A 24,189-nucleotide genomic window follows, 5' to 3' on the forward strand; every position below is an offset into this window, starting at 1 on the left:
CAATCATAGCTGTCACGTGTACACGTTGATCAAGACATAGTTTTAAGTGTGTATTCTTTTTTAGTTCTTTTTCAAACCTTTTTGTAAAGTACAATTTTTCAATTAATTGTCTAAAGCTGTCGGGGTTTGCTTTGGTTCAGCTTTAACTGGCTATGCAATTGGTTCAGAAAGTTTGCGCCATTTTCTCAACCAATTAAATTTAAAGCTGAAACTAATTGCAACTTAGTTACTTGCCACATGGAATTTATTTGTTTTTGCCATGAATTCCCTTTGGTTTCTCTTATTTTCTTCTCATTTGATAGGCCTGAACTATTAGTAATCAGAGTCAATCAAATCTTTTTAACCCAAAGGTAAATGGCACGGACATGAAGCGTTGGAATGGTATGGTAGGGGAAGTGATTGATGGTAAAGCTGATCTTATTGTGGCCGCATTGACAATCAATAATGAAAGAGCAGAGTGGATTGAGTTTTCCAAACCGTTTAAGTACCAAGGACTTACAATACTTGTCAGAAAGGTAAGATCTTATTTTTGTGGTTTATGGCTTTCTTGGATAATCTCCAGCGTTTAAGGTAGGTAGTCAGTCAGTTGGTTGTTCAGTGAGTTTCTCAGTTCACAGGTCATCTTGTCCAGTCATCCTTTCGGCACTCAGTCCGTTAGTTAACCCCAGTCCGGTAGATTGTCAGCTCGTCTGTCTGTCATCGTCTAACTGCTCTTCTGCACGTCCGCATCGCTGCGCGTCCGCACGTCTGCACATTTGTACGTTCGCCCCTCGTCCGTTACGTTTGTTTGTTGTTCCATTTGTCCGCATATATAAATACATACCGGTACTACCGTTACGTCAGCACCCGTCCCGTCTCGTCTCCTTTCTTCGCAATGTCAGCCTGTCGTCCGTCTCCTCCACCATCTTTATTCTGTTGGGCAGCACGTTCATCGTTGTATTTGTCGAAATGTTGTTCATTCTGCCTACCACAGAAGATCCAGTTGTGAGTTCCTTAGTGAGATAGTCAGTCACCACTTTAGTTACCAATGCGCAGTTTGTGTAGCAGGTGTGTAATCCACTTTAGTTATTCACTGAATGAATTACGTTCAAGTCTCAGCGCACTGCAGTACCTTGATACTAAACAGTGTCACGTCTCATTCTTCGCAGGATCAAAGTAGAAACAGCCTGGATTCATTTTTGCGACCTTTCCAGATAAACTTGTGGCTGTTAGTTCTACTCTCAGTGCACATAGTGGCAGTTATACTGTACCTGCTAGACCGGTTTAGCCCGTTTGGCCGGTTTAAACTGGCTCGGAAAGAAAAGGAGGAGACGGCTCTTAATTTGTCCAGTGCTATGTGGTTTTCATGGGGAGTGCTGCTAAACAGTGGTATCGGAGAAGGTTAGTTATCGACTCGCATATGGTAGAGAATTTTACAGTTATTTTCTATGGAGCGTTGAAAATAATCACACGTAATTGTATTGACTTTCGTTGTATGCTCTCTTGGGCCACCTTGCTTACCAATCAAAACTAAAAATTTTCTTAAAAATCGGGAGTTGGTCACTCAACTTGTGATAATTATTCGAGAAGCGCTCGGGGTATTTGCATAGTTATGTCACGTTTGCTTACAAACATATATGTGTCAGTTTCATTATCAGTGCGTCGATTTTAACTCATTTCAGTCCAGCAGGCTGATTATATCTTACTTATCAACGTTTCGTCTGCTTTATTTTAGGTACTCCGCGTAGTTTCAGTGCTCGGGTGCTGGGCATGGTATGGGCAGGCTTTGCCATGATCATTGTCGCCAGCTACACTGCTAATCTGGCAGCCTTTCTTGTTCTTGATCGACCAAAGGCTGTGGTCAGCGGCATAGAAGATCCGCATGTGAGTAAAAGTACAGACGTTACACCTCGCACCAACATTGGAGCTTGAGGCGAGGTCACAAGTTATTGTTATTGAACTTGTATGTGTACCTGAAATCCCTTTTACTTCCGCCCCCCCCCCCCCCACCCCCGAAGTGTTGTAGGGTTGAAAAAAAAACTGATGAATTACTTTAAGTATTAGAATTATAAGACTGGAAAGACACATAAGGAGTGTCTCAAGATATGCTGTCCAAGAAACCCATACTTTACTCTACAGTTGGTTTGGGGCAAACAACGAGAAGTGTAAAAATATGCAGTTAACGAAACCACGAGAAGAAATACAGCAAATAATCGTGAAGACTTGCATCGTTTCATGTTCATTTCTTTCCACTCAGCTGCGTAATCCTTCGGTGAATTTCAAGTACGCTACAGTAGCAAACAGCAGTGTTGACGCGTATTTCAGGCGGCAGGTTGAGCTGTCATCCATGTACACCTTTATGGAAAAATACAATGTAAAGACAGCTAAGGAAGCCATACAGAAAGTGAACGACGGGTAAGTGTGCTTCATCAAATGTATTTATTGTCGTGAGAAATTGTGCAACATTTGTTTTTGAATGTTAGGGATATTCAATTTAAAAAGTCAATCCAAGTCGTTCTAACAACAGTCAACTAGTCTCAGAGTGCAAACAATAGATATTTGAGCGAGGGGCACTTGTGTGTATGTCTATTGGCCACTTTTTTTTTTTCGCAACATTGTGACACGACATCATACTTAGGTTATAGGAATCGTAACTATTGTAGTTTACCTTCGTAGATCAGCACCTAGATCAGAAACTAGAAACACGATTGTGGGGGCTATTGACTCTTCGTTACACTTAATCCATTTGTCGTGGAATTTGAATAGCTATGTCATTTACCTCAATGCAGGGAATTAAAGGCGTTCATTTGGGACTCGCCTGTCCTTTATTACGAAGCCTCTGTAAACTGTGAGCTTACTACTGCTGGTGAACTGTTTGGGCGGTCTGGTTATGGCGTTGGTATGCCTAAAGTGAGTGTTACGTACTGTATGTTGAAATTTCTTTCCCGTCTTGGTTATCGAACCCTTAAACTGTTTTATCGTGATATAAACATGCCAAGGTGCGTATATTGGTTTCCTGTTTGAATGGAACGAGGACAAACAAGCATGCTACTTTGTAGGATATTCAGTTCATGAAATTTTCGATTGAGTGTTGTAAAAACCACAACCACAACAACAACGAAACCGAAAAATCATCTACAATACGAGTTCAGAGAGACCCTTTGAGAACCCAAATCAGACAGGGGTAACCAAGAAGCAATAGCGCTGCGTTTGCATCTGATCAATTGAGAGTGTTGCGAGTTTTCAAGATTGATAACAGGGTAGATTGAAGAAAAAGTAAAGTACAAAATATAATCGTCAGCGGGGCTGTGAATCAATACTTTCGGTGTCGGGTGGTTGCCATTGAGATAGACATGCAGTCTTCGTTTAAGTAGTTTTCAATTGAGGAGCTTTTACAAAGATTCGTTCATCCTTCTCTTATTTCTTTCACGAGGGTTCTCCGTGGAGTAACGAAATTTCTCTTGCTATCCTAAACTTTCACGAGAGCGGGGTTATGGAGGAATTGGAAACCACGTGGATCGACACCAAGCAATGCGATGAACAGAATAATTCGCCCGCTACGTTAGGGTTAAATCACATGCTTGGTAAGTATGCTTTTAAACTGAAGCCGTCGGTTAAATTTATAATAGAAAAGTTTTTGTTCTCTGTTTGAAAGTATTAACGTTTGAGCTTTTGCTGGTGACATGGAGTGGTAAGACAATTCGAACTTGTAATTTTTACGATAAGCATACTTTTCCATCCGTTATCATCATAAGTATGGTAGTGTTAAGCGTTTTAGTTTTGTCTAATTGAGGTGTTTTGGCCGAAAAAAAAAAAAAAAGAAGCGGCCACTTGGAAGGTCTAGGATTCCAGTACTGAGTAGGATAATGCTATTCGTAGTGCCATTAGTACCCAGATCATAGATATATCATGTAGAGTTTTAGTGGACTATGATTAAAACTTCAGATTTCTGTTGGTTGGCAGGTGTCTTTATCATGGTTGCTGCCGGAATAGGAGCTGGAATCGTGATCATTATCTTAGAAATCCTTTACCACAAGCACCGTGGGTGGAAAGAAGAACAGAAAGAACTGGCTAAGAAGACAACAGATAAATGGCGGGCTAATATCATGATGATGAAGAAGGAGCGCACCTCAAATGGCCAACAACCTAATGGTGTTCTCGACTCACATGGCCCACAGAACGACGGGATAGCTCGTAGAAACCCAATTTACAACCCGGAAAATCACGTTGACAGCACGTTTACGTATAATTGAGCAGACGTGCACTTTGCAAGTGTGATTTCTTATGTGTAGAACACAAAATGACATGCGCAATCGTCGTTGTTGAAAAGATGAAAAATGTAATACTAACCATGTACCAATTGCTTTGAAATTAGGAAAAAAATTAGAATCACGAAACTGTATATAATTAATGTTGTAGTTCAATGAAAAATCTACAGTCCATATATATCAGAGTTCCTATGACATCCAACTAGTGTCAATTGGCACTTGACAACAATTCGAGGGAAGGGTTCAAAATGAATTTAAATGGGGTTGCTCTTCAGAGCAATTAAGTTGTTATTAAGGCTCCTATGTAATGCCCAACACAGGTTTTGTTGGCTTTTTTGGAGCAACTTCCTACTCAAAGCTGTTGTTGACACTTTTATATTTATATATCTGCCTTTGGTATCAATTGTTTATATTGATACTTATTGGCCTGCTCCAGAAGGCAGTATTGCACACTTTTAAAGCACTGGTGGTATATGTCTATACTTTCTATTCATAAGATGGAAAGACTCACAATGTGCTGTTTGTAAATAATATTTATTCAATAGTAATGAGTCCCACACCACAGGACTACAGACAAGCATGATCATAGGTAAAGATCTCTTACGATAAGATTATGGGGAAAATATTTAATAATGTATGAAACAATGATAACCTATAGATGAACGTCAGAGAAATATACGTAATTAAATTGATTGTTGGTAGGATGAGCAGAAATAGAGGGTGTATTATGATTGTTTTATTTAGCTCTCTTAGCCATAACGTATGATTAGGACCTAGGTAACCTTATAAAAGAAGCAGAAAATTCGAAACGACTTGCTAAACCAGGAAGGTACGCAACAGGCAAAACTACTAAACCAGTAAGATACGATACAGCTTCGGTCTCCAAACATACCTGCTACGTCGGAATGGAACATGAGTTTTATGAACAAGTAAAGAACGATAGTAATAAAAGTCTTTACCTTTCCAGAAAGATCTGCGGGTGTTAAAATCGAAACTATGTTTCTACAGTCTAATATGTGGCTCTATTAGGGTAATATGTGTCATAATTTGAACCTTTTAACTCATTATTGTCAAGTTTACAATTGTTGTCTCAAAGCGAATGAGAGTTGAACCATTTATTTAATGATGCTGATCTATTTATTATTTATTATACATTCATGGTGAAGTTAAATTGCCTAGTTAAATGATTCGAACAGGTAATGCTTTGTTTGTAGAAATGCATCCATCTGTGTAAATAATACAAACTATAAATTCTAACAGTGTCAGCAAATTTAATTGATCTGCGTCAATTTTATTATTTAGTGTGGCTACCGCACAGCATAACTAAACCGAATCGATAGAATAATGCAATGAGAGAATTTTTTTTTTTTCTTTTTTTGGGGGGGGGGAGTTTACAGGCATTGTTATCGTGATATGTTTATTTCCATACATGGTAAACTGTTTGCCCTTTTTTAATGATCCATGATTGTGTTTGTGACACTTGCAGACGTGATAAACACGTAACTACACCTTACACTGGCACATAACTTATCGAAACTCTGGGAGTACTTAGTGGGACGCAAAGAGGGCGAAAATAGCCAGTTTTACCTTGGTCTTAAAACCAAATTCTTTAAACTGATGTACAAAAACAATATATAGCCGCCAGAGGGGGTTATTTCTAATCAAGTCTTTAAGAGTTAAATAATTTGAAATACTTTATGCCAGTCATCCAGCAACGGCATGCGCAGTCTGCAACTTACTTTTAAGGTCTATGAGACAAATCGGACTTGGCAGAGACCGCTGATCCGGGTCGCTAAAACGAAAAAAATCAACAGCTTGAAATCCAATGTAGAGCTGCGAGATCTGTGCACTCTTACTGAGGGCATTTACTACCAGTGAGAATTAGGATTACGCAGAAATAAAACAAGATATCGTAGAATTTAAATTTTGTTTTCCAAATAAGCAATTTTACCAAGATGAATGGAATAGGAGAAAAAATTATGGCAACATCGGTTTCTTGTGAAGGGGGAGAAATAGTTGTAGAAATAGCACGTTTCTAGTGCCATTTGATAAGCGTATTCAGAATGTTGTTAAGTTTAGTCAACGAATTGGTTTAATGCTATCAGTTGATTAGGTGAAAGGTTCAACTTCTCATTGTCAGAGTTCTCCTGAAAGGGACCCATTTTCTGTTTTAAGATTAGCCTTTTATCGCCGCCTTGCTCAGTGAATATCGGTTTCATTGCAAACAGTTTCATATCATCGTGAAAAGCTGTGTAGCTGACTTGGCTCACGCTATGCACTCAGTATTGGTCTTATTGTACTTTGTGAAATTATTCAGTTTATCGTCATTTACCCCGATGTCGTTTCCAGTGGAGAGGGTTTCTTTGGAGATGTCATTGTAGTTTTGTGGAGTCATTGAATGTGTTTGGAAAGCGTCATGCGACTCTGACCATATTTTCTTTTTCCTTTGAAAGGCTCTTCTCACCTACAATAAGCAATAGAACATAACATCCCTATCTTAATTTTGATCTTTTGTGAAGTATTACCGATGGTTTATCAAAATCTCTACTACTTCATTTAGAAGGCATACTCACCTCGGAGTTCAGAAGACAATGAAACAAAAAGATAAAAAATCCCTGGAAAAGTGAAAAAAAAGTTAATTTCAGTTGCGTCGATAAAATTGAATTTAGGCCCTGTGAGTGTTTAGGCATGGGGTAATATAAACATAATCAATCAAAAGTAATTTAAGGAGAAAGAACGATGTCAGCCTGAGATCTTGATAAGGCAGTTTTATGGCTATATGTAAACCTTGTGATGAGTTAGAATATCGTAGATTTGCATGTGAAGTTTGCAGAATACAGTAAACACCCGAAAATAAGAACCTTATTTTTTGGCAGTCTGGCAAAAAGAGGTTCTTGTTTAAAGGGGTAGTTGTTGGTAATTTTGGCAAAACAGGTTCTTAATTAGGTTCTTAACGGCTAAGAGGGGGATACAGTTGTCATTGTTCTGCATATATATCAAGAATAATAAATAAGCTTTATACGGGCTAAAATTATATATAATACTGTATAACTGTAACTTTCAACTTCTGCAACAAGTAAATAAACAACTCAACAATATATTCGGCATTTTTTGTAATTATCTTCTATTTCTTTTACACACACCAATAAATTGTGTCAGTAACTTGTGGTTTGTTTATCCTGTAATTTAGCTGTAACCCATATTATAAGAACCTACTTGATCATGTTTGGCTAAACAGGTTATTTAAAGGGGTATTGAAATGGCAAATTTCTACCAAGAGGTTCTTAATCCACTAGGTTCTTATTTTCGGGTGTTTACTGTACCATAGGTTGAAAAATAAGTTATTACGGCTTCGTCAAGTTTCGTCCACTTCATAGTTTGTTTCGAAAAAAGTTTTCCATTTGCTTTCTTTTTTTAAAAGGCAGTCTTGCGTGTTCTGTTCGTTTTTGCATCCGAGCTCTTCTAAAAAGCATGTCTCTGTATTTGGCATTAAATGATGAAATAAAACTTGTTACAAACCTGTATCGAGTTAAAAATGGCGAATAGATACTGAAAGACCAAAGTGTTGCTGTTGAATGTCAATACTCCAAATAACCAAGTAATCCCCAACAAAGGTAGGAGTACAATGGCTGACTGAACACCTGACCTGTTACGATAAAATTGGGGTGCTTAGATCTGATGTTAGATTGCGACCTCACTATTTCCATATTTTTGCGTTGTCCCAGACTCGTACACAGTCGCTTCTTCTTATTCGCGAAGTGATCGATGAAAAGGATTTAGTGGGCTCGCGTTGTATCAAGCGCCTTGATACAATTAAAAAGGAACGAGGTAGTAGACTAAGTGAAGAAGAAAAGGTTTCTGATATTGATTTTTTATCTGTCAACGAACCTGATACCTGACGCGTGATGGTGGAGATTACCTGACGTAGTCTCTTTTTAATTTAAAGTATCAGGAAACTGAAAAATTTCCTGTCGTGTCAGTTAAAGTGCGTTCATCTCACCTTGCAGACTGATATTTTGCGCCATTTTCTGTCGTTGGATGATTCAACCTGAGAATCTCCTTAACAACCATCCCAAGTACGATCGAATTTGCCTACGGAAACAAAGATATAAGAGTAAGCCCGTCATATTACTATATGCCAAAAGAATCGGAGAATAGTGAATTAGAAATTTTCATACCAAAGCAATAAGGATAACAGGTACGACGAAACTCCAAATGGTTCCTTTCTGAACAGATAACCAGCAACTGGAAAAAGAGGATAGAAATTAATTGAGAAAAGAGATACACAGAGAGTGACTAATTTGGCAAACAAAAACGATAGCTGGTGTGAACTTTTTACTTCAAAAGTACCGTATTTAGAGCATGATTGTTTTGCTAATTGGCGCTAGTGTGAGATTAGGTACATGGATATAAGGTTTATTGTGTCAATTTGTCGTCTTTCTGCTCATTCAAACGGCGTGGTGGTTATTTCCGAAGTTGATTGATAAATAGATGAAAGCTCTCTCACCTTCTTTCTGTACCGTATCCGTCGAAACTTGCAGATAATGTGATCACGACGAATACAAATGGAAATCCTATTCAAAATCAGTTCAAAGCTTAGTTGAACAGGTTATCGACTTCATTTCATAGATCGCTCAGTTTTCTCAAGAGAATATATATTTAATATATAAACGTGGAATAATTTGGGTGGCCATATATATATAAGTGAAGATAAAGAGGTTTGATGACTACATTCTAATCATCCAGGGGAAAAATGGCAGCGGTAAAAAAGAAAAAGAATGAAATAGTTTTTAGCGAGAGATAAAGAAAGCCTAAAGAAGGATGAGGCGAGCGGTTTATATATAAACAATGGTTGACCTACCCCATGCGCAAGCGCAGTACTTCTTTATTCTGCTGTGTCCTGTCTCAAACACTCTTACTATCATCAGGTAGAGCCAAACCCCCTCGACCAACATCCAGCAGAACGAGACAAGGTTGAAATAATGAAGAAGGACGGCCACGATCTTGCAAGCTGCCTAATACGCAGTTATGAAAATTATGTTAGGTTTAGATCGGTAGCGTGAATAATGAGATAATCAGTGCTGAATAGGAAATCGGAGTGCAATGGAGCACAGCTCCTTCTTTAATTACTTCGCATTCGTTGTCTCAAATTTTTGTTTTCTTAAATTTCCTCCGTTTTCTTGTCATCCTGTAAGATGGCAAGACGTTATGGAGATCATTAAGCATCTTATTAAGAACACCAACATCGGTATCACCTTGTTCTGTGTGGCCTCGATCCCGGTCAGGAAAGTGATCTGAGCAACTGCCAGCGCTGCGACAAGGTTCAGATGAATTATGCTTGTTTCGGATTTAGTCAACCTGACAAAAAATGTACAACAGTCAAATAATTTGTCATCTCGCCAGAATATTACGAGGTGCCAAAATTTTTTCGAAAGTTAGAATTCTGCCACGGAACACAAAGTGAAAAGCACTATTCTTCGAATAAATTATGTACGTTGCACAAATATCAAACAATTTACTCACTTGAGACACATGATTGCAACAAAAGTAAGAATTTCTCCTAAAAGCGATAGACCACAACCAATATATGTGATGAGCTGCAAGGCTTGAACATGAGGCTGACCTGGCTGGGTTACCTGTGCAAGTACACGCCGTTGAGTACTTTATTTAGATACATTTGGTAAAATTGTCTTTTTTTTTTTTTTTTTTTTGAAGTTGCGATCGATTTGAGAAAATAAGCATTCAAGTTGCAAGCAAACAACCGACAGAAGAGAGACACAACAACAATCTTTATTTGTACTCCCCTTGCCTGTGTCAAGTTAAAAAAAAACAAAACAAAAAAACAATTATAACACGGGCACAGACGCACAGAGATCTAGAATTACTGACAAGCAAACAAAAAGACACTGACTAAAAGACAGACAGACATGCTAACTGACCAATGGAATGACTGGCTGACTCACTGACTGAATGAATCGATAAATGAATGAAACAGCGAGCAAGCGAGTAAATGGACGACTGTGAAGTAAATTAAAGTAAATTGGCTGAAATGTTAAGTCTTAGTAAGCATTTAAAGTAGTAGCATTCACTTGATTCACTAGAGAACTCTCACGACAACCTGTACTCTACGAAGCACAGTTGGATAGGTTATTTACCTCTGTATCATCAGTAACTCTCATAAGTATACCAAAGTGAGTGAGGTGGTGACAGTGACACACTGTGGCTGCAGCGTTTGAAAGCTCCTCGTCCTTGTTGCATCCATCAGTCGACCAGTAGCCCGATGACTTACCCGCGTTTCCCTTCGGAAATCTCCAAAAAGCGCACTCCATAGACATGTACTCCAAGCTTTTGAACTTGTATGATAAAAACGAGATTGTAATAATAAGTCTTCTGGTGGATGTTTCGTGAGTCTCCTCTCTCTTACGTGTTAGCTGTGGCAACTCTCTCTCGTTTCAAACTTTTTTACCAAAATCAGTTCCTAATAATTGTACTTATTATCCTGCTAACTTCTTGAAAAGACCGTGATCAAATCAAATCAATCAATTTATTATGTGCATGCATAAAAGGAAGCGTCGAAGGTTATCCCTATCGAGGACGCTCCCTACATAAAATATAAAATATAAAATATATATACTACAATGTAAAATCTAAGAGTCATTAAGAAATAGGTAAAAGATATATATATATATATATATATAGAAAGTTTAAAAAATGATTATTATTATTATTATTATCGTTATTATTAAATTTAAATTTATACCGCGCAGTTTTTATAAAAATATTCAACTGCGCCAAAAAAAATTGCGAGGATGGACAACTCCTGACGTAAAAAATATAAAAAATTTTAATAAAAAACGTTTCGGTCAGAGACCGTCTTCAGTTATTTACAACTTTTGAAATAAAAAAAGAGAATTAAATAGGATCGAAGTGGTAATGATTACGTAATTACAGATAAAGACTAATGAACTGGTGCTAATAAACAAAAAACCTAATTACAAAGAAAGTAATGTACAAAATACAAGAAACAAACCCTAAAAACTAAGAGATAAGAATACTAAATATGTTAATATGAGTGGGGTATGTATATATATATGTAGATATATACATATTTTACGAAATTTTACAATACTTTCTAAGTTCACTACGAAAAATGTTAAAATCCTGTTTGTGCACTATCTCTTTAGGAAGAGCATTCTACTGTTTTATAATTCTAACAAAGAATGAGTGCAAAAAAACAATTTACTCTAGCTAATGGCTGTCTTAATTTAAATAAATGGTTTGATCTTGTTTTACCATAACTATTAAATTTAAAATAATCATTACAGTTGAGGCCATTAAGACCATGAATAGTCTTCTAGCACTCTAGCAAGGATAGATAAAATCTCCTTGACTGAAGACTGGACCACCCAAGCATTGCTAGTCTTTCTTCGTACGGCGAGTCCCTAGATGACATCGGGAGAGCGTATTTCGAGACGTGAATTAATAACTAGTTAAATTTGCCGGATTATTTCGTCAATGATCTATGATTTTAATTTCTTGGTTATTGGTCGCTCACCTTACATAATCACTCAGTTACAGTGGTCTATTTGTTTTGATATTAAGCTCATAGGTATATTGATACTTTTTTTAAACAGAAAACGTAGATAAATTAAGTCACAGCTTATCAGTATAAGTCTTAGCTTTTAAGCTTCACACGTACTGGAATCAGGGATTGGTAATGTACAGTATCGACAGAAGTGTTCATGAAAAATACTTCTAATAAGCTAAAAATATCTACCTGTGTGTGTTCCAATCGAATGGTAACTTGGCCAGTGAACGACTTTTCTGAATCATGAACTACTGATCCTGATATGATTTTGCTGTTCAAAAAGTAAGGCACTTGCTGGCTGGATTCATTGCTGTCGCAAGAAAAATTTCAATGATGCTTACATCTGATTCATTTGAAAACTTAAAAACGGAAGGGACCTACATTGTACTTCCCACTAAGTGGAAACAATTTGTTTAGTTTTACTTCCCGTGTGAGAATACTCTTGTGAGACCTGTCGACAAATGTAGTCGATGACTAACTCTTACAAGAACTTAGCTTCCGTTCAGGTAATTAAAGCGTTAGTTCCTGGTAATTAACCTTTCCAAAGACGTTTCCCACTAGTATGCTGGAAATCCGTAAAAGAAAAGGCACTAACTGGTGTCCAAGCGTTGCGATAAATGATTTACTCAATACAAAAATAATTTGAGTCAATAAGCCCTCACCTGTATACGTGGCTAATGTTTATTTGAAGAACTTTCCCCAACGACCTGTAAAATGCTGAAAAGAATCGTGTACCATCCTTTCCTATTAAGTGATCAGATAAGAGAATTACGTGATGCATGGTAAAGCAATTTCTTCTCTAAAGGTCTTTAACACAATTTACATGCAATGTAATTCAGAGGTAGTGAAAGAAGCGTTTATGAGCGCTTTGATAATTTAACTTTCGTTGATGGAAACCAACATGTTTCGATATAGCGTTTAATCGTTGATATATCAGTGGTGGCTGTTAGCTGGTCAAAATCCCTAATATTTTCTTTTGAATATTCACTTTTTAGGGACAGTAAACTTAAGATTACATAATGACTGAATTACCTTGTGTTGAATCTCCCATAGAAATGGTGATGCTGTTTTTGCTTTCAGAATTACTCGAGAGTATAGAGCTTTCGAAGGAAGCGTCCAGATTTCCATAGCCTGCTTTCATATCTTTAACACAGAGATATGCTCTCAAACAGTGTTTAAAAGTTACAAGATAACTACATTTTATCGAAATCAGGAAAAAAAAAATATAAACCACGCAGTAGTTTGTACCTAAACTTGAATAATCAACAGCTATCATTGGGGTATCGTTGCTCACACGAGAGGCAATGCTTTCTCCGAGACGTTCAACCTCTCTGGCGATTGTAAAACCCAGGTTTGATTCAGAAGCGTTCTGGTTCACACCAATGTTCTCTAGATCTTCGAGCAGATCACTGGTCCTCTTTCCAGCAGTCTGTGTGAGTATGATTTTATAACGATGATTAGAAGTTTAGCATTTGAAATAGTTTGACAATCAAAACACCTCAACTCAGCAGATGTTTTACTTCTCTTTTTTAAAGATTTTAGTAAATTCCTAAAACGTACAAAATACAAAATATAATGACAAAAATAGGACGGGAAAATAAATACAAAGATACGAGAAGAAAAAAAAATGTGAGAGAAGATAGGAAACACGAAACACTCGCACGAAAGAGGTTTAAACAAAAACCAGAAAATAGAAATGCGTACTGTTATAAGGGCGTCTATATAGAGAAACGAATGAAATACTATATGTTATGATGTCGCGTTGTCACACCTTCATCACCGAATGGAGAAAATCATCAGTAGGACTTGTATCGTTGTTCACACGAGACCTCAAATCTCTTAATAAAGAAACGGCACTGTCAACCTGCGATGTAATGGATGGTTATCAGTACATTTTCGTGAGGTGAATCACTGGAGTAAATTGCTGATGCCTCTTACCCTTTGCGTATCCGAAAAAGCCGTGCAGTTTACGTAAACGGGGTACCTGGGATCTCCTTCGGTTTTACAATTATGTCCAGGAATATCTAGAAGGAAAGTAAACTTTTAATTGGCTGGATTATAAGTTGACTTAATTGAAAATTGTGTGCATGATTGTCTCTCTCATGGATCTCGCTTGTTGGTTAGCGTATACAATGTCAAATTATCATACCAATCCTTGTGACTTTTCCTTGGGGAGGGGAGGGGCAAGCTCTTCTTGTCTAGTGAGCCCAATCTTCTCAAGATCTCTTAATGTCGATATTTTGTAATAAATTCACAAATTTCTTTCAAATTGAGAGAGATTTGAACTCTGATGAAAATATTAGAAAATCAGTAATAAGATACTTGGATATTAGTGACATGTTTGTTTTATCTGAAGTGACGACCTTACATTAAAAGCCTATGAAAAGGAAGAGAGATCTCACCGTACAGGGGTACCTGTTTCACCAAATGTGTGCTATTGATTGGCAACACCATGTGGCCACTGGGTGTCTTCATGGCTACAAACATCCTCGAATTTCCTATGCCTTGCTTAAACAAAAGTTCTATGTAGTGGAGTCGTGACTCCTCTAGGTATTGAGGAGGAGATATTTGGCATTCTTCTAATTTGCTGCAAACGGGTTCAGTAAAGGTGTTATTTACATATGCAAACAAGAAATAGTGGAAATAGATAACAAAATAGAGCAAACTGCTTAGTGGGCTCTATCTAGTGGCGATAGAATTAATTCCAAATATATCATAGAAAATGCGTTCCGTTTATCTCACGTTAACTTTCCTCAGAGATCTTTAATTTGATCAACGGTGAAACGATCAGCTGCCTGTCTTCATAAGAATTCGTAGACATTCGCTTAGTTTTCTAAATTTAACTTAAGTCAAAGAATGCTATCAAACTCACTGATTCAACATACTTGACTTCGTATTCAACAGAACGAAACTGAACTCAAGGTTATGCGGAAGTGCAATGGATTCATTCTTACAAAGTTTTCCCTGTTTCGTTCTTGTTTACATTTAATATCATCATTCTTAGCTTTAAGTAGATGTGAGTACACAATTCGTCCTTTAATTGTGCTGGTCTGTTAGAAAAATAATATACATTTTCCTGGGAATCACTTCGAGATCGTCTGTTTATCTTTCGTGCTGTTATTTCCTTTTATAACCCACCCATTAATTTTGGCGCGATTTTATTGGTTACTTTACGTCACGTGGTGCAAAATCACAGGACAGTTATCACGCAATAACCCCCGTCCGCGTTGATATTTGTCCTCCGATTTTTTCCGTGAAAAAGAAACATATAGTCAACATAAGGGTTTCAACTTTTTCGTTCTCCTATTTACATGGAAGAAACTAAACTGGTTTTTTGTTTGTTTGTTTGCTTGCGTCAATCACGCGCATTCGCCATCAGATCACCACTGGCTTTTTTACTGTGTTTACGCGCAGTTTAATTGCGATGTGAAAATTAATGGGAGGGTTCTTGAATAAATAAACCCCGTTCTGGCTTTCATATTTTCCCTCGAAGCTTCGCTTCTCGGCCAAATATTCATTTTTCGGACAATCTCTCAGCCGCGGACATTATCAGCCGACATGCCAGCCGCCCGAAGGGGTTTATTTACTAATTGGCGTACGTCTTCAAATTATCCCATCATTTTTCCATATGCTGAGACGCAAGTAGATTTTACTTGAATTATTTATTGAAATCACTTTAGTAGTTGCCCAGATAAATCTGATAAAAAAAATTTTTAAATTAACTCCTAGCATTAAGCCACAAGAACACAATTTTCTAGTCCTAGATTTAGTGAAAAGAGAAAAGAAAGTGATACCTGCAACAGTTGTTCTCGTTCACAATGGGCACATTTTTCGTTTGATCAATAATCTCTTTCTTATTTCTGGGATTGACGTCAATACTCAGATACAAGCGGCAGCTGTCGTCACAGAAGGTATAAAACGTGTAGTTGCCAGTCTCCTGTGCTAATAAATATGAGCGGTATCGAGCCCCATGGTTATTATATTTTTCGTTCGGCCTGTAATCCTTGAAGAGAGAAAAATAGCTGCTTTCATTGGCGTTGTTAAGGTAGCGAGGATTAGAAGTCAGGTCCTTGATTTCTGTGCCATTGATGTTCAGCCATTTTTCACCCAATACTACGTCAGGCCCTGGGGAAAATATACAGAATCATTTTTAAAAAAAAAGATTATATTAGGATGGATAATTTCTTTATTTTTTATGAAGCATCTCAGCGAGTTGGAATCTTAGATCGTCGAATCTGATCGGTTAATCGCGCGTTTGAACCGGTCCGACTTTCTAGCTGAATACCGACTACGGTCAAAGTTTTTTTTCGCGCTCTTCATGGCAAAGCGGAAAAGCAAAGCAGCAGAAAGTTATTTTTTTAAAAGTTATTTACTGGACAAGGTCGGTTCAAGTGGGAAAAAATCGTGCCCTTGGTCTCGAGGATGGCCCTTGGTCTTCGGCCTCTTGCCGTACTCCAAACCTTGGGTGCGGTTTTATCCCTAAGGATCTCTCGCCAGGTAAATGACACGTTTCCTTTGTCAAGATCAAGAAAAATCTCCACGATTTCCACTCTTTGTTTCAAATACCTATGAGTTCACACTGAGTCAACTAAAGTGAACTGAACTGGAACTGCGAACAAATGAAAATACTAACTTATCTAACCACGGTAAAGGTCTCGTAAAAGTATTTCAAAAATCGATAAAAGGCTGCAAAAAAAGCATAAAATCTAGCTCAAGTCAGTACGTCCATTTTAGTAGTAGCTATAAGCAATCATTTTTTTTACAAAAAGAAGAAATAATGAAATATCTAATTATCGTTTACCATTAGATAACGCAAATAATATTTCCTGTTTAGTTTTGTCATTGTTGTATTATTTAACCCATGTGTTTAGTAATACGTAAATCATTTCTTATTTACAAAACGAGAAGAACGTCATACGATAAAAGGCACCTATATATCTAACTTGTTAGAAGCAACTCGGGAAATATTCAATTAAAAGATAAGACGTGACGGAGAACTTAATTAATTTAAGCTTGGCCTCTATAATTGAACTGAACATGAGTAACGGACTGGACAGCTCCATCCTCTGAAAATTAGATTTATTCCGAATCAAGAGTTTGTTGAGCGCAAATAAAAGAAGCGCGACATGGCCTCTTCTCTTTTTTTTTGTTTCCAAGATTAGTGCAAAGAGTGAGCTACAGACGATAATTTTCGAAATTTTTAATTTCCCAGATACTTTTTAATAGTGTAATCTTCATTACTCAGATATTGCTTAGCTTGACATGTTTGGATTTGAGCGACAGGAGATGATGGAAGATTCCGGTCTAATGACGTTTCAAACTTCAAGCCTACGTGAACCATCAGCGAAGTTTCTTTGAATAAATATTTAGATCAAGTAATAAGGTTCTGTACATGTCTTTCCTCTTCTTTTTCTTTTGGCTATGCACATCCTCTCGAAAGAAATCTGTAAGCACGGTATTGAAAAGTGAGGGTAGTTTCGACTTTTAGATGCAACAAAATTCGCGAATGATGCTGGCATTTTGAGAAGGTTATGTGATCTGTTCGCAAGCTGAAAGCTAAAACCAATTTATTATGAATTGAAATGGTTATCGTAATTCGCTTCCGATCTTGATCTTGTTTTCCAGAGTAGTAATTAAATCTCCTTAAGTCTTGAATGTCATCAAGCAAAACGGCGGATGAGTCATGTCGACAATTTAAAAAAAAAGAATGAAATTTTGCTGCTTTCTTGACCTGACAAGTGTCCTCTGAAAACAGCCTATTCATCTTCAAGAGAAGCTACCCAAAAATGTGCTCATTTTCTCATAATCTATAATCTGTAAAATTACGTTTATTAGTAAAATTTTACTGGAGCAAAATTGAAAATGCAGTTACACTTTTTTAGCGCGACCGTGAATAACAAATTAATTTCCGATAGATTTCCACTCATTTTATGCTTGCTTTCTTCTTCTTGAATGCTTTTCACCTTGGATTTACCAGAAACATACCATTCTGTTTAAAGTCACCAATATTCGGCCCGAACAATACAAAGAAAATGGTAATTTGACGAGCCTAGGATAGGGACAATGGCCGTCGTGGCAAAGTACAAAGAGGTGGCCTTAGAGAACGTGTATTTGCAGTTCCTAAATAAAGCACTTACCTTCTGCCAAAGACGAGAAAGGTAAAATTACCTATCAGAGATTACAAAAGAAAGTTAAGTCGATCTCCGCAGGATGAAGTAATGTCTTTGCTCATTTTGATACTTCTCATAAGTAAGATCTACTGACCTGAACCAAGAAAATGAAAAGGAAACTGCGGCTTTTCATTTTAACGCGTGGATTTTAGCTCTAAATGTCATTTCAAGTATTTTTTATCATCGATACATAGTTTTTCAGCAATAGGAAAGGGGAAAGATTCGTTCTCCGTTGTCTTGTTTTTCCATCTGCCTGTTAGAGTTTTTAGATATTTGTATTAAGCGTGCGCCAATCTGCCCATCAGCCAATCCGACCACTGCAAATGTGACAAGGTGTTGGCTTTTTATCAGCGAAGCAAGTATTGTGCTAATGAACTATCCTTTACGGCTCTCTTGTCGCATGTTGATTTGCTTTTTAACTTCTCTACTTTTGAGACCTGCAATGCCGCTACTTTTAGAAGGTAGATCTGAAATATTAGTGGCGGATACTTTTTTGTGATCGGTAATGGTCTTCAGCGCTCAGAAGAAAAAGGCTGACTGTCGGCTTCATTATTCTTAGGAGTTTTGTCACGAGTAAAGTTATAGAAAAAAATAAATAAAGCTGTTTTGACTTGTTCCTATTGACTTACAATGACAGATTGTCAGAGAAAAGACTTCTTAGACCCTTTGTCTTGGAATGGCAAGCCGCTGGAATCGTAGAAAAGACTAGATTCAGAGACGACAATAACAATATGCCTCCAACTTGAGATAAATAAAAGGGAACACAAAACTTAAGCTCAAAATTGCAGCTCGAAAATTACAATCGCATGACAACATCTTACTGATTTTGTGTATTTTCTAACAAATGTAGTAATGTGTTGTGTAATCACTTATTCTTGACGTTTTTCTAACGAAATTCATACCGATGAACGTGTTTTGCATGACTTCTCATCTGACTTCCAAATTTAAGACACAAAGAGGGGCTGATAATCCCTTGCAAGATGTAGTGGGAATATTGTAAAGTATAATGGATATAGATTACCCTTAGATACCGTTTAGTTTGACAGATTCAACGAAATGTTGTGCAAAGTAAATATTTCTACTAGCTCTTTTTTTTATAATTTTCTTGCTCATTTTTTATCATTGTAGTTGTTTAAAATTTCAAAATGTTTTTGTCAAAATCATCTTGAGGTTGGTCAAACTCTTTGTCGGCTCTCCATAGCATTGCATGCACAGTCTTTAAGTCAGCTTAGTACAGTGCTCATGACTAAATTGATTGCATTGTTTTAACGTGGTATGATTATGGTACAGATTCTAATATCCGATGAGATATATCAGTCTCAAATCCTCTTTAAATGGAGGAAAATTATTATCTTATAGCCTCTTACCATTCTTATAGCCGGCTCTTACCATTGCGCACCTTATATACCAAGAACTGTTGACTATAAACACGAAAGTGCAAAAGAATAAAAAATTCAAACTGTAGAGGATATTAAGCCGTTTTAACATAGGCAGACTACTTGAATGGTACCAAATATGATTTATTCATAATCTTAACTAAGCCAAACCTAGACGAGAATGTCGATTGTTACGTAACATAAACCTCGGATGGAGATGTATATTCTACCAGTCTGGAAACCTGTGGCTAAATACGGTCATCATGATCCAGTCACACTCTTCCTTAAATCGTGAAATTCGGAATTCGGAAGGGAAGCTGGGAAAGCTTTTTGAAATAATTTATAGTTGATAATAAGAAACAATGGCGATTCTCTTTTGATTTTCTTTTGGACATTGATGCGCAACACTTACATGTTCTTTTCCGCCAAAGCTTGGGTTGACTGTGGCTGAAGGAACTGATTTCCTAAACGGCTGAAGTCCATATCCAAATATTTTTTGTTTTATTTTTCCTTTCTTGGGATGCTCATGTGTTCACAGTTACAGATTCAACAATATGAAGACCCGTGTTTACAGTACATGAATAAATCCGGTCTTACAAGCTGCAATCCCCCAAATATCATTTGATAAGTTCATTTCGAGAAGGTATGAAATCTAACGTGGTAAGGTAAAGATCAATTAAGTAAAGGTCTCAAATATATAAGCGGTATAGTTCACACTACTTGTAACTTATATGTGATACCTACGCTGTTGTTGGCTTCCGTACTCATGTGGCAATATTTTGAAGGGACGATCGCAAATTGTTATGGATACTCCAGTACTGAAAATTATGCTTCAACCTAAAAAATCTTGTCCATTTACTCCCCTTTCTTTTGAGTAGAAGATGAAAGAAACGAAATCATCTTCACTATCGAAAAATAATTGATCTTGTTAGTTGAGCTCTCCGCTATTTATGCAGAACTCGTGCACGTCGGCTTGTACGTCATTATCCATCCAACCCCTTAAATTCCACTCGTAAAGGAGGCATCCTTGGGTAATATCCCCTTCTTGCTCTTAGTAACAAAGGATAAACAATAAAGGAAACAGCCCCCCCCCCCCTCAAGAGACACCTAGAATTGAGTAAAGTTATGTTTCGCACCAACGCGTGAGCGAGACGAAGAGGGGGATAAAATAAAATCAGTAAAGTCAATCAGTTAATTTTTAATACGCGCTCGTGCCATTGCAAGAAACTTGGTGCCAGACAAGTAGTTAAGAAACCGACAGTTGTGAGGGAGGGGGGGGGGCAGACCTCCTGGGCCCTTCCCCTAGGAATGATTTCGTAACATCTCATCAAATCAGTCAGTTCTTAGATAAATTGTATAATCTATTTTTACCTGCGGGTAATTTCACTTCGCAAATGAATCCTTTGTACGTTTCGCAACTCAGGTCATTATACTTCCCGTAAGTTGTTGATGGGTATTCCTTAGCAATGACCACACACTTTCCATCACCTGATGGCTCCCTCGGCTGCCAAAGTAAATTTGACTCCGTCGCTGGCTCTCCATTTATCCATGTCCAATTTTGACCTGTAAAATGCAAGCCGATATACCACTCATCTTGTCGGGGACAAGAAAGATTTCGAATTTCTTGGGAAATGAACTCCCATTTTCTTGTGGTCTCCAAGGTAACAAGATACCCTCCATTTTCCTTGCATCTTTCCTGACCACCGTCCCAAGTGGTAGTATCGTTGTAGAAGATGAACTCGACGTTGTCTTGAACAGCTATTAAGCAAGCAAACGCACACCTTTAACACTTACTCTCAGGTTCACCATACTGAGATTCTTGGTAACATTACTCAGATCTCAACAATGATCTTGGCTAAATTTTATTACGCAACTTGCAACATAAAGAAAAAAACAACAACTTTATAAATACGAAATATTTCGATTCTCTCAGTTACTATGTGCGGGTAAAATCGGTGTGGAGACGCTTTCATCGAAACAGGCAACGTAAATGAATGCGAATAAGGCTAACTGAGTGAAATAAAATGGATGAAACTATTTTCGATACGTTGAACGAATTTGGTATGAAGAATTATCAACACAAATTAACAAAATTGGACTTGTTTTTAGTAAACATACACCTGTCGAACAAGCCCTAACTTGATTAAAATGTGAAACTTAAGCCGCAGACTTACTTACGATACCCACCCCTTTGTCAGCAATTATAACATCACGTCAATTTATTCTGTAAGAGCGTGAGAGAATACGAGGCAATATCTGAAGCCGGACTTTCGAACATATAAGGAATGTCATAAATCTGAACCGGTTTTTATCCTAGTTGTAGCTTGCAAACTCGACATATTTTTCCATGCCGCATGAAACTTGATATTTACTTTCACAGTAGACGGACGCTTCTCAGAAACATTTAAGGAAGTAAGAAAACCCTGGAAGTAAGAAACCCTAGCACGTCCTTGTGGAAGTTTTTTTGTTCAGCTTTTGTGGTTTATCTTCCTTTAAGTATTTTTACTTCACCTTCCTTAAAAATTTGAAGACTTTGTGTCATATCTAGATGTTGATACCTTGATTTTTACTTTGATATAAGACCGGGAACGACACTGGTTGAAACAAAATAGTTAAGTATGAGACAAGTTATCATTCCTGTTTGTTAACTCTTTTGGTTTAGTTGTTTTCAACCTTGTCACTTTTTGTCAGTTGTATTTGTAAGTGTTTTAAGAGAAACTCGCTGGACCTACAGTGTGTGACTTGTGCCGAAAACGAAACACGTCACATGAGCGAGCGGAATTCCAAATACAGCTTTGAGGAGTAATAAACCCTAACACCGGTATACCTGTTTTATTTTTTATTTGCAAACAAATATAGTTCTAGAAGTTGAACCCCAAACTATTTTGTGTTGCTCTTTAGACGAAGATTACAGACCTTGAGGAATAATTGGGTTAAATTAAGTCTTTTTTTGAGAGAAAATATTTAATTCAGACTAACTTAAGTTTGTCTTAAAAATATATTTGAATTATCTTGAGACGATGAAATCAATAAGAGGCGACGTTAGTTTTGGGGATCATATCTGAAAAGTCGATATTGATGATCGCAAGTGACACTTATTTCTAAATGACCTTACCTGAATGAGAATCTAATCCTTGGACACCAAAGGTAATCTATACACGAAGAAGAATATTTTGCGAAAAAATTATAAGGAAAAAATGTATGGCTTTTCTATTTTTTAGGACAATCTGAAAAAGCATAGCATTATGATTAGTTTAAATAGATACTTACCACAAATAAATTGCAAAGACCACCAATGAACAATTTCCTCAAAATTTTTTCGTCATTCATATTCCTCTTCTTTTTTTTAGAAGACATATCACATTGAAAATGATTGTTGCTGCTGAAGTTTACGTTCGTATTGGTAGGATTATACAAACTGTTACCGATTGCAACTGTTCAAATAGTTATCTTTTTAGGTGTTAAATGCGAATAGTGCAACAATTATTCATTTTCCTGTTGAAAGAACAAAGGTATTGGATTTACTTTGTGTAGAAAGGAAAGAAGTGTTTGTTTATGTACCATGAATAGTGGCCAATCGGAATTGCGGCGGCTGACAGTTTCTCACTTTTGTTTGCACTGATGTGTTCAATTTTTTTTTAATTAAAATGATTGCGTTCCTATGTTTAAGTCATCAAGCACAAATTATGGCAGATGGAACTTTTTCCTTTTTTCTTTTCTTTTTTTTTTTTCATTTACTTTAAAACTCAGAGCTATTTTGATGAAAATATATGAAGATGGGCATTTTATTTAAAAAATTAAACTGTAAAGACATTTCCCTTTGTTACGTGCCTGGGATTTCGGTTGTCACATAACTTTCAATTTATGCTATCGTAATGGACTCCACTGTCATTTATCCTTCCTATTTGTTTCAAAGACGGCGTAACTCGTTATCAAAACAAACAGTTGAACAGAGTTGATTGGAAACTCAGCCATTTTGATTAAATTTCTCGCTCACTTCTTGGTTTATCACTATCTTTAACAAGCAGAGTTCTTTCCTCGTCTTAAAATTGACGTGTCAGATGTCAATTTCGATAGTCGCGACAAAAATCGTCGACAAAGTGGTATTCATGAAGTTTTTATTTGCGGCTTAGGCTATTTATGAACCCTCTTGCCTCGAGCTATCAAGCGTTATCTTTGATAACAGCCGTTTGCTGGTACGTGTAGCTTGGACTAGTTTACTCCTGCCCTTACTTCCTTACAACTTACTTCTTTGTGCGGTCAATTTCGTTTAAACAAAACTCAGGCGCGCAAATAACTCAAAACAAAGTCACACTTTCGCTTGGTAGTTTACTTTATCTTTGTCTGTTTGGGGAAGGGATCTTATGTTCAACTCTAATTTGTAACTGTTTAGAATCCTACAAGTAAAAACATCGTCAGTAAGTTTCGAGATGACATTAGCTTAGAAACAACGCTCGAGTATTACCTCCATGTCTCTATCTTATGAAAATAATATCGTTGAGATATTTTCTTTCTGGTAATGAAGCAGTAACAAAGGGGCAATTGGAGGTAGATTCTAAACCTGGAGAAGTTGAAATTTTACCATCATCGAATGACAGGATCAAGTAGTTGTTGTTGTTGTTTTTTTTTTTTTATCAGGCAATATGTTTTATACCAGACAATATCATTTGCAATTATGTTTACAATTCCAACTCAGTGTAAAGCGCCTCGATACGAAGTAAACCAATATTTTCCTCAACGCATTGTCCTCTTAACACTTCCAATAGGTGGAAAAAAGTTTCCTGGCAGTATGCAGGACGCGTGTCAAA

General features: G+C 37.0%; 2 protein-coding genes across 7 annotated transcripts in view; one reads left to right on the forward strand and one right to left on the reverse strand.

Moving 5' to 3' along the window:
- Positions 1 to 5,504, forward strand: part of LOC111326401 (glutamate receptor ionotropic, NMDA 1) — a 12,512-nt gene extending 7,008 nt beyond the window's left edge. For both annotated transcript variants that reach the window (XM_022930385.2, XM_088744586.1), the window contains exons 9-15: positions 351 to 515; positions 1,149 to 1,380; positions 1,715 to 1,863; positions 2,237 to 2,394; positions 2,769 to 2,889; positions 3,413 to 3,563; positions 3,943 to 5,504. In XM_022930385.2, coding sequence (XP_022786120.1) covers positions 351 to 515; positions 1,149 to 1,380; positions 1,715 to 1,863; positions 2,237 to 2,394; positions 2,769 to 2,889; positions 3,413 to 3,563; positions 3,943 to 4,232 — 1,266 coding nt within the window. In that variant the 3' untranslated portion in view covers positions 4,233 to 5,504. The remainder of the gene's footprint in view (positions 1 to 350; positions 516 to 1,148; positions 1,381 to 1,714; positions 1,864 to 2,236; positions 2,395 to 2,768; positions 2,890 to 3,412; positions 3,564 to 3,942) is intronic.
- On the reverse strand, positions 4,763 to 22,803 carry LOC111326403 (uncharacterized). Of its 5 annotated transcripts, XM_088744579.1 has the most exons (23): positions 22,652 to 22,803; positions 22,497 to 22,533; positions 20,753 to 21,139; positions 15,630 to 15,960; positions 14,238 to 14,422; positions 13,774 to 13,859; positions 13,607 to 13,699; positions 13,084 to 13,264; positions 12,868 to 12,978; positions 12,498 to 12,579; positions 12,025 to 12,145; positions 10,403 to 10,600; positions 9,771 to 9,883; positions 9,503 to 9,605; positions 9,109 to 9,262; positions 8,755 to 8,821; positions 8,426 to 8,492; positions 8,248 to 8,339; positions 7,767 to 7,893; positions 6,821 to 6,862; positions 6,580 to 6,711; positions 5,987 to 6,039; positions 4,763 to 5,473 (listed from the first exon to the last, which is right to left on the reverse strand). In XM_088744579.1, the coding sequence occupies exons 1-22, from the start codon at positions 22,736 to 22,738 to the stop codon at positions 5,989 to 5,991; spliced, it is 2,847 nt and encodes a 948-aa protein (XP_088600705.1). In that variant the 5' UTR covers positions 22,739 to 22,803; the 3' UTR covers positions 4,763 to 5,473; positions 5,987 to 5,988. The 5 variants fall into 5 exon arrangements, 4 of the variants coding, with proteins under 4 accessions (XP_088600705.1, XP_088600699.1, XP_088600695.1 ...); XR_015995183.1 differs by having other exon boundaries at positions 5,987 to 6,711; positions 22,652 to 22,801; XM_088744573.1 differs by having other exon boundaries at positions 4,763 to 6,039.
- Positions 22,804 to 24,189: the final 1,386 nt, after the last annotated feature.

Source organism: Stylophora pistillata, chromosome 1 (genome assembly GCF_964205215.1).
Source record: "Stylophora pistillata chromosome 1, jaStyPist1.2, whole genome shotgun sequence".
NCBI lineage: Eukaryota > Metazoa > Cnidaria > Anthozoa > Scleractinia > Pocilloporidae > Stylophora > Stylophora pistillata.

What these genes read in the sequence shown, in the direction of transcription:
- LOC111326403 (XM_088744569.1), bottom strand. Translation starts at nt 22,738, where the DNA reads ATGTCTTCTAAAAAAAAGAAGAGGAATATGAATGACGAAAAAATTTTG. An exon ending in CGAAGTGAAATTACCCGCAG is followed by an intron (nt 15,961 to 20,752) that starts GTAAAAATAGAT and finishes TATTTTCCCCAG; the next exon opens with GGCCTGACGTAGTATTGGGT. An exon ending in GTTGCAATCATGTGTCTCAA is followed by an intron (nt 9,606 to 9,770) that starts GTGAGTAAATTG and finishes ATTTTTTGTCAG; the next exon opens with GTTGACTAAATCCGAAACAA.